The 10,798-nt window shown below is 38.6% G+C and overlaps 1 protein-coding gene across 1 annotated transcript; it reads right to left on the bottom strand.

The window, feature by feature from the left end:
• Window positions 1–37: 37 nt before the first annotated feature.
• On the bottom strand, window positions 38–8,982 carry LOC133993771 (palmitoyltransferase ZDHHC23-A-like). The gene is made up of 9 exons (XM_062432836.1): window positions 8,864–8,982; window positions 7,861–8,496; window positions 6,955–7,122; window positions 6,603–6,840; window positions 916–1,055; window positions 748–827; window positions 514–627; window positions 317–418; window positions 38–219 (listed from the first exon to the last, which is right to left on the bottom strand). The coding sequence occupies exons 1-9, from the start codon at window positions 8,980–8,982 to the stop codon at window positions 200–202; spliced, it is 1,617 nt and encodes a 538-aa protein (XP_062288820.1). The 3' UTR covers window positions 38–199.
• Between the last annotated feature and the right edge of the window lie 1,816 nt (window positions 8,983–10,798).

The following is a 10,798-nucleotide window of genomic DNA, read 5'->3' as shown; positions in this document are numbered from 1 at the left end:
GGTAGATGAAAAGGAAAGTTCTGTATATTAAAACCATGCTTTACATCATGTCTAGTGGTAATGGGAACATTTGAAAGAGCAGAGTGAATAGATTCAGCTAAAAAAAAAAAAAAGATCCATGCATAGAAGTGACCCTTGATGGATGTAAAATGTTCACAAAGGACACTCAAGGTCTTCAAACGGCATCGCTGGCAGATAATTAGGCAGCTGGGCACTCGGCTAAAGAAGGAAAGAACAAAAAGTTGATTAGTGTATAATGTCCCTTTTAATCATGATTTAGTTTACATAAAACCTCTACATAATATTGATAAAATACCATTTTTGGGAAGGAAAGCAATATTATCTGGCAGGATGCCCATCTCCAAGGAGAACTGTCTGAACTTCTCCAGCAGATCAGCGCTCAGGTCCACTGTTCTGCCTGTGAAACCACATGAACATTAATCTCAGCTCTACTGAACATGTTAACACACTTTTATGTATTAAACAGTGTAGAATGATGGTTAATGATGTTACCATATAGTTTGTTGACGACAGTAGGATCACCCCCCTTGGTCTTGATGGTGTGAGTCAGGGCGTACTCATTGTACTTGACATCGACCATGCGCATGTCATTCTCATTCCCCCAGCCTGACAGAGGGAGGGCATTAAAATCATGTGAAAGCAGAAGTATGTGTATATTTACATTGTGAATGTCTCATGCTTCTATGTGCTTGTGCACTATGTGTGTGTGTGATTATCTGCACTCACGCTCACTTGTGTATGTGAACTTTCCAGGCATATCAGACTTCTTGGCCAGGTTGTTCATTCTCCAACAGGAGCCATCGGAGCTGAAGAAAGAAAGAAACTAATACACGATTAGCACTGTCACCATTAATGCCCCCTTTTTTTATTTCCAGTCTGTCCTCTCACACTCACTTGAGGCTGGAGTATGTCATGTCCAAGTCCCCGTCAGCAGTTGGGGTGAGCATGGCTGTGCCCATTTTCATGCTGGCTTTGCGGCTAACAAACCACTGGGCGTTAGTGGCAAATCCAACCAGGTACCACTTCCCTCCCATCTGTGGATGCACAAACATACACAAAACAGAAGAAATGAAACAAAAACACAAATAATAGAGTTAAAGTATTAAACACTTGGGTGTGATTTTTTTTTTTGAGCCCAATCTCTAAAATGGCACTCATGGATCTTTCAAGTAATTAATATCATTAAAACACTATCAAACTGATTTAATAGAACAGGAAACATCTACAAAAACTCTTTAATGCCTTTAATCAAAGTTAAAATGTGAGCTTTGGTTTATTTATCCACAATTTATTTTAAAATGTCATAGTAGGTTTGGAAAGGTTGATTGCTCACATTTTCTTAAATGTCACCTTGCTCTTAGGAATGTGCCAAACACAGTTAATTCAGTTACACAGCTGTTTAAATGCAAAACATACATGGAATCAGTCTACAATATTTCATATCATACTTATTTTAGCAAACATTGTGCATGCCATTAAATAACACCATAAATCTACACTTTGATCAATAAAAGAATAAGTCATATTTGACACAATTATGTGCCCTACCCCTTGTATATTGAAGTCTCTTTGGGGCATGACTTCAGAAGAAACCGTCAATGAGCAGAGGACGGCTCCCAGCACTGTCAGCAGTAAAGTCATAGCTTCTGAGGCACGATCAGTCGCAGGAATGATGATGGAGGAGAGCGTGGATGAAGATCTGCACATCTGTTGTTGAAGTTCTGCCTGTCACCCCTTTATATAGTGGAGGGTGAGACTACCCTTTCCCTCCCAGCAAGCACAAAAACACAGACACACACATACACACACATACACACACACACACACACAAACACGCAAGCCCTGGAGCTGGGATGGGTTCAAACACGTGAAGTTTCAGAACAGCCACAAGGTAACCTTTTAGCCCTGCCAGTGCAGCATTCAATGAACCGTGTGAGAGCAACAGCGGACAGAAATATGCGGAGAAACAACATACATACCTTACATAACAAGTGGGTAGAGATTATATCCTGTGTGTCACATATTTGAACATGAGAAGCATGGTGTTTTTAGGACCATTTTGCAGTTACCCTGTTGTGAGCATGAGCTTTAAAAACAAAATAGCAAACAACCAACCAAAAGTGGTAAACAAAGCAGTGGCTGCCCTCCAGTGCTTTCTGTGGCAAAGACCACAGAATCAAAATCATCTGTCAGCAGTTGCAATAGTAAAACACACAGACCACACAAATGCCCTTGCAGATTGGATACCTAATCATGCACTGGCATGTAGTGAATTGAAATGCTTTTCTGTGTCTCTTGTAGGGGTTTATACAATTCTGTAAATGCTTTCTCCTCCTCATCCTTCCTCAAATTGTGAACTAAAACAATAATTGACTCAATATGCAGCTTGTTGCTCTTTCACACTAAACAAGAAAAGTACTTGCACATTAAATTTAAAAATGCACTCTTTAACTCTTTAACAGTCTCACCTTTAGTAGCTCTTCTGGAGCTTTTGATCCTATCACATGATCTTCATCAGTAGATTGACAGTAACACTGTATCAGTTTAGAAGACTGGATGTAAAAATCTTATATAATTCCTTTCCAGCTGCTTATGAAAACAAACAAACAAACATATGATAATGATTGAAAACTCCAGAGCAGCTACTAAATGAACCCTGAGGTGAGATTGTTCCATCAACTGCTTTCATATTGTTTGACATGCAGTAGTTGCAAAATTATATAATACAATGATGAATGAAAAACACATTTTAGAGGCATATATTGTATTTTTCACTTCACTATATTTGTATTTTACTATATTTATTAACTTGTGCTAATATGGTAATAAATATATATCAAGTTTGTAAAATTAGCCCTACATGAATACATTGCATTTTGCATAAGCATTTTTACTTTTGATACATTAAGTACATTTTGCTGATATTACTTCTGTACTTTTACTTGAATGAAAATGTTGCATGCCAGACTTTTACCTGTAATGGAGTATTTCTACATTACAGTATTGCTACTTTAATTTGACAATGACTAACTGTTATTATACTAATCCTGTCTTGTGAAAATGTAAGACATTAAAGGAAAGTTTCTTGGTTTTAAAATCTTTTAATCATTTACTACCTCTAGCTCTGTGGTCTTGTGCCTGGCTCCTGTCTCTGCCGGCTGTCCTAGACCAGAACCATCGCTGATGAACTGCTGCAAAACAACAACTGAGACAAAAGGTGAACCCACACTGTACAGTGAATGTTGGGTCATTTAACTAATAATAGGAATACTGAGACTAAAGACTATAACTATATATTAACTAGGAGTTGTTTGTGGACATTTACAAACGCATACAGCTCCATACAAAGAAAAAGGGTCTTAATTTGACTGTGCTGTTGAAGACCTTTCCAATACAATTCAATGTGTCTATAATTCTGATTTCATTGTGACTTTTAGTAGGCTGGTCACAGGGCTGAGTGCTTGACTTTCTGCAGGATCTTTTATTCATATTTAAATATGAATCCAGGAGTGATGATGAGGAGATGAATTAGTGTAATGAGTCTAAAGTATGATCCGGTGCAGGCAGATACAAGCCACTGTATGACTATTCCTTCGACCTACATACCTCACCAGTTTGAACAGGTACACCATTTGCCCAGAGAAAAACAAATATTTAAAGTGATGTGCCAGAAAAGTATTAGATTTATTAAAATTCTCACACAAATACTGCAGGTGCATACATCTATTTAGTAAAACATTATGTTACATAAGCTAAAATTAACTGTAAATGTTCTGTGCCAGAAACTCTGTTAGTTATGAAAGTTGTAATGCTGCTTCTAGCCCTGCAATTACACTCCATAAATCACCTAAATATGCAATTGTGTCACATATTTGTAGAAGTTTTTCCCACTCTTGCTCGTGCCAACGTTTGCTTGACATTAATCTTGATCTATGTAACTTTGGCTCAGCACCCAGAAATTAGGATTCATGAATTGCCTTTTAACTTTTAAGGAATCACTGACACTCCCTATTGAACCACTTCAATATTAATTAAAACTTGTAAGCAGCAATAAATAGGCCCTCACATCTTCTTGCATGTAGGGGCATGCCGTAGTTGAGGTGCTGTTAATGCAGAGCAACTTGATGCAGTTATAAATTGAAAACATTGAAAACAAATTATATCCAGGACGATGACAGCAATGATCCCAATTAATTTCATAAACATCAAAGCAACTTTGTTCCACAGAGGTCCTGCATTTCGGCTGCTGCTGGCAATGCCTGAACCCAATCACTATAAAACATATAGTTTCACCTTACTTCTGACTCATGTACAATTTTTACCCTCTAGCCTCTTAAAATGTAGAAGAATTCCTTCAGATACAACATCTCCATGCTGAGAGATCTCTCCTGTGTTGGCAGGCATACACACACACTGTGTATGAACACAGTTTATACTGTACATGTTTTGAGGGCAAGAGAAAATAATTAATAAAATTATAGTAATAGTTAAACAGAAATAAAGTCTATGAGATGATTAGCACAATGGCATAGAGATAGAAGATTGTGAAGCATTTGTGAGGTATGATGAGGAAGATAAGCAGAATTCACTCTGTTTCTTTGCCATGCAATGCTTAGATCAGTTATAAATCTTTATCAGACACAAACCTTTTCCACAAGCGTCAAATACATTATGCCAAACCAATGACAGCAAACTTGGCCAAACTTAAGGCCTTTGACTACAACCAAAGACAGCTGTGTGTTTGTATTCAGGGGATTTAATAACACAATGAAGCAATGTAATATTAATTTCACCCCCCCTAAATTATTAAAGTTGGCCTCAGAGTGGCAATAAATGAAAAGGCATGGAATAATTTAAGTAAAAAGAGTTCATTGTTTTAGTGGCATTATCTGTGGATTTTCTGTTTAGCTCATGAAGTTTCTTCGTGATTTAGAACTTAGCATCATATATCATCGGATCAGGAACTGAGATAGAAATGTGTTTAGTGTAAAGTCTTCAGGGGATATGACTTGCTTTTGTCAGGAGCTGCTACATGAGGTCAAGCTCACAGATTTGTTACCACTGAGAGAACCAAACTATCTTGGGTATCAGAATGAATCCAAATCTACACTGTGCCAATCATTTGAAATAAAGAAAAGGCAAAAACTCACTGACTTGTATTGTGTCTGTAGCAATGACACTGTTAACCACCTATACTGTAATGCTTTCTACATGCCTGAAATCAATATTGGTTGAGGGGGGTGAAATGGAAAGTTTGCTGCTCTTATGTAGCACCCTCAGCACTGTCTGTGGTGGAGAAAAGACATGCAAAGATTGGCCTCAGGGTGGCACCACAGGAGAGACCATTCATACAGACATGCTCACTCCAGATCCATCAGCATGGAAAGAAAGGGGGAACATAGATGCCTGATAAACCTTTCAGTTAATAGACCCAGGGATTAAATGCATGAAATGTATTGATTTAAGCAGTTTGATCGATTGCTCCATCCAAGATGTGCATTATGAGAACTGATAATGGGAAATAATGGGAGTGAATGAAACTGAAACACTGAATTCAAGACACTCTGCTTTGTTTATAATATTATTTATAAAAGTGGTTGGACAGGATATATAATCTCTCCAGCATGTGCATGGGTCATCTCCCAGTTTAATGTAACCAGAATACACAGGGAGTGTCCGGGCATCGGACACCTGAACCAGCTATGGAACCAGCTGGCTCCATCATTTCAAACATGAATTAAAAGTATTTCAGTCAGAGTGAGCATGAGACCTTAATTTGCAGAATGGTGTTGTATGACCATAAACCCTAGGATACTGGGCTGAGAGCTGAGCTTGACAAGCTGAGTCTGACATCCTAAAATGGTTATTGAAGAGAGGAACCCGTCAGGATTGCTGTCACAATATGGACTTTCCTCTGGCACCACCATCAGGCCAAACTTTGTGCACAGAAGAACAGCAAAGTTGTCTTTTCATGTTTGCATCCAATCAGCAGCAGTTTTGTTCCTGGTGTGTAATGACCATTACTTTCTCACAGAGCTTTAATGCGGTTGTTGTTCTTCTCTTACAGTGTCACCTCTTTTTTATTGCCAGGTTTAGATTTTTATTATGACATTAAGTCAAAAAACATTTGGATTTCAATCAGACAACATACATTATTTTCACTTTCTGCAGGTATAGAACATATGTACAGTATATGGCAGTGCCTGCAGTTTATTTCCATGCATACATCCATTTTTTTAAAGCAGTCAACACTAGCACCTTGATATTGCCCTGAAAATTATTTTTTGAATGTACTGTAAGTGTTGATATACTATAAATAAAGAGGCTGGAATGCAATAAGCATGGCAAGTCATCTTTTGATAGATATCCATATGCAAAATTAAGTTTAAAAAAAAGAAAAAAAATCTAATTGATAAGAATAATTACAGCTGAAATACAAATGAAAGCTCCGCTGTTCTGTGTTCTGCTAGGAAACAAATGAGTAGTGATTCTTAAAACATGTACATTAACATTCTGTTGATGTTATAAGAAAGTATAAAGTGAAACTAGACCAAGTCAGTAATGCTAGAGCGAGGAGAAACAGAGGCATCTGCCATGGTGAGAAACTCAACCCAATTCTGGTAGAAGCCACGTGAATACTCTCCAGTGTCGATGGCAAGTCCACACAGGCGGCTCTGGCCTGTTTTGTTCCTCAGAGCCAGCTGAACCTCCCGCTCCGTCACATTGAAGCTGATATTCAGAACTTGTACCACCAACAGGTAAAGCAATCCCCCCGTGACGATGCTGCTGTACCAAGCACAGGTGAAGCAAAGTGCTGTGCTGTAAAATAGATTTTAAAAAAAAAGTAAAATATTTTACAATGTTGATTTCACCTGTAGTGTACATTTAGTTTTACAGTCACCTATGGAGACTGAATACAAAACAGTGCTGTACCTAGACTGACTGTAGACACCAGGGCAGTAGAAGAGAGAAGTCATTAGATACGGTCGAGGACAGAGGCTGCACAGCACCAAACTGATCCCATACAGAGAGGTCAACACGAACACAGAAAGGGTCAGCACGAAACTCCGATGGTTTGCCAGTCCAACACAGCTGTTTATCCTACAACACCTCACAAGACACATACACACACACAACAATGTAACAGTCACACACGGCTTGATATTCTGACTCTGTACTCCTACTGTTACTTATGTATGTGGAGATAATGCTATCTAGATAAACCTAAAAGATGTTTACAACCACTGATGCTCAGACCCATTTTCATTTTTTTTTTACCTTTGGAAGAAAATACTTCCAAATTAAAACCCTAACCCTAAGATTAGTTGATTATCTTCAACAACTAGGACATTGTTCCTGTAAAGAAACACTGCTTTGAAGAATTTCTAATGTAATTTCTCAGTGTTTTGGGGACAACAAGCTTAATTCCATTCACCTCTATTGTTTCAGGCTGACAGCAGAAATTGCATCAGAAGTTATCTCAAAATCTGGCCAAATAAAACCAAAGATATCTGCATGGTGTTAACGTCCTGATACATTCAAGAAGAATCAGCTGGCTCAGATTTAGTATTAAATGTATGAACCTTACAAAGCAGCTACTTAATTGGCTAATGTGTGTGTGATGTAATGGTCAAATGGTAAATTTCGACTTTTCAAGTTTTTCTACAGTGGAAGAAAACAGGAGGAGTTTTTTGGTGAAGATATAATTATTGCTGTATAAGTCCAGGACAGTTATCTAACTGTGAATGCCCAAGACTGAAATTTGTGTCTGACATAGTCAAAAGTGACTCAGTATTCCCACAAGAAATGTAAAAAATATTTTTGTTAAATATGACCCACCAGATGCAGTGATGGTCCAGACGATGGACACAGGATCTACAGGTACGACAGTGTCCTGCCCGCGGGGGTCGCATTATTTTGCACACAGGACACCTGCTCCATTTAGCTGTCAGGGCCTCTTTTACTGTCTGTGAGTCGGCCTCTGGTCCTGAAGAGGACACTGCTGATTGGATAGATCCATTAAGCTTTGGGGAGTCCTTGTTGGGCTTCTTACTGTCACTATGTGCTTTATGCTGGGTGGTCGTCACAAATCCGGGGCCCCTTTTGGTGTGAATAAGAGAGACGACAGTGAGAATCACTCCGGCTGTCACAGTGCACACCTGCAGCTGGCTGGTGTCCCCACGAGGTATAATCTCTGTGATGAAGAGGTAATACATGTAGGCCAGAGAGAAGAGAGAAAGGGTGAGGAAGAAGAGGGTGCGCTTCTTTTTTCGGTGAGTGGCGTAGTAGTACCAGAGCACCAGGCCGGGCAGGGCTGTCAGGATGATGACACCCAGAGTGTAGTGCAGCGCTGCAATCTGCAGCAGGAGAGGCAGCAGCACCAGTGCCGGGATCATGGAGATCTCCAAGTTGTCAATCATGGCCCCAAGCACAGGAGACCAACATGTACTTTTAGGTGGTTTGTCTTTCAGCCATCTGTAGAGGACAGTGACCATCAAGTCACAATTACAAAAAAACTAATTTTCATGTACTTTCATGTACTAAAATCAGTGAGTCTGGTTTCACTTAATTGGATTTTTAATGACATTCTGCTTTTGCAAATTCAAGAATAACAGTATAGTTTACATTCATGCAGTTAGGGCATTATTAGGAAGATATTTGATTTAGATTCTCTTATTTTACTTTGTGTGACAAAAGCTGTCTTATAAAGAAAAGATGGTAAATGGCAATGTCGCTTCTATGCGAATAACATTTGAGTCAAGTCAACATTAGGCTTCTTCTACTTTCCAGTACTTCAATATAATCTAATATTACCAGGTACTTTTCCTCAAGCCCTCCATACCTGTTAAAGGCTTCATCCAGATCTTCACAGTCACAGCAACATCCGCACTGGTAGCAATCCCACTCACAGCAACACATAGGATCATCTGGCTCTGGAGGCTTTAACTTATCCCATTTCATAATGGCTTGCTTAAGATGGCTTTGATGTTTACAAGCTGTCATTTCAACACAAAAGGCCATTATTTTAAAACGTTGTATTCTTGAGCTATAAACGACACAATTCTAGCACATATGAGGAGGTGAGATAAATATCTGAAATATGTACCTTAACTTCTGTGTAAAAATGTTAACAATCAACAATTGATCTCCAAGTATTCTTAAATGGAAGCTCAATATCCTGCTATTAGTGTCTGAACATGCACTCATTGTATGCTGCAGCACACAACCACACAGCCATGACACACATGACAAAAACACACATTTATGACTGAAATGGGGAGTGGAAGCAGTGACAGCAATAATTTACTAAAACTTTTATTATTTTTAATTTCCTCCTCTAAAAACGTATTATACAGGTTACTGGTAGCAGATGTATACAGTATCATTTTCTAGGGTTTATAGGATGATCGGTTAACTGTAAGATCTTCTGTTTGTTTTTTAAATAATAAAAAAATAAGAATTTCTATAATGAGAGGTTCCTCAGTCCTGTTACATCCCCAGGAGCTTCGAATGTGATTTTTTGAAACAAGGCCACAGTGTCTACAGGGACAAAGTATCTGGGCCACTGAACTCAAGTCTCAACACTCAGAGATGTTCTCGAGTTATTGTCAAGTGTATGTTATTATTTTATTCCGACTTATGACTTGAATTAAAGACTTGTTGCACAGTGCATAGATCTTGACCCTGATCTAAAAACAAAAGATTAGAAATAGAAAACAAAACATACATTTCAGTGAATTTTTTTTTATTAGTGCCCCCTAATTACCTTATTAACAATATGAGTTTATATCAAACTGCATTATCTTATAATCATCGCAATTATTCATCAACAGCTTATTAAACTCTTAATTAAAACATTCTAGTTGTGTTAATAGTTAAACCCACATTCACAAAGCCAAGATAAAGCTTTTCTATATTTACTTACCTTTTGTCTAAAAAAAAAAAAAATCAATACAGGCGGGCTGAGATGTCAGATTTATGATTTCCAGGCAAAAGTTATGCGATCATCAGAAAATGATGAAGAAAATAATTAAGAAAATGACCCCCTGTCACCAATTTCCTTCTATTAATGACTAAGAAGGAAAAAAAGGAAAACAGCAGCCTAGTTTCTCATCAGTCATTTGTGTTGAAAAAGAAAATTGGCGTGTCTCTGCTCTGCTGGTTCTGCAGCGACACCGTACCAGTGCAGTGAAATGGTTTTCATCTCTTGGATTCCCTCGGTGGAAGTGTCGCAACAGAAGATAACTTGGACTACTCTTGACAAGTGGTTTACGCCGCCTTGATATTGTGTTGCATCTGCCAGCTCACTTTTCCAAAGACTATCATCCTCATTAAATAGTTCACACGTTGTTCTCTTGCATACTTTTGCTTTACAGCTTCTATCAGTTTCCATTTTAAGGTTTAATACTGCCATGCTGGGTAAATATAGGAGCCAGGAGTCTTTCATACCTCTGTCCACAGCTGAGGGGCTATGTTGAGGTATTCAATAACTGCAACAGCAGTCCTGATTATCCAGACTGAGCTACACAAGGGTGCACATGAGAAACATGACAGGCACTCATGGATGAGATACTGAGGGATGACCCACAGGGCAGCCCCACCCTCTGGGATCATATTTCCTCCCACAGGCAACTTGACCTCACTGCTCACACATAGAAAACTATGGAAGAGTGTGTGTGTAAGTGATAAGAGGTAAATCCTCCAGTGTTGCTGATAATAGGAGTCAGTTTCTACATTACACTCTGCATGACATGACTGGCAACAATGGATTTGGATT

This window comes from Scomber scombrus, chromosome 14 (assembly GCF_963691925.1).
Source record: "Scomber scombrus chromosome 14, fScoSco1.1, whole genome shotgun sequence".
Classification (NCBI taxonomy): Eukaryota; Metazoa; Chordata; class Actinopteri; order Scombriformes; family Scombridae; genus Scomber; species Scomber scombrus.
Note: the sequence above shows the minus strand (reverse complement) of the source record. Positions and strands in the feature narration are given on the sequence as shown.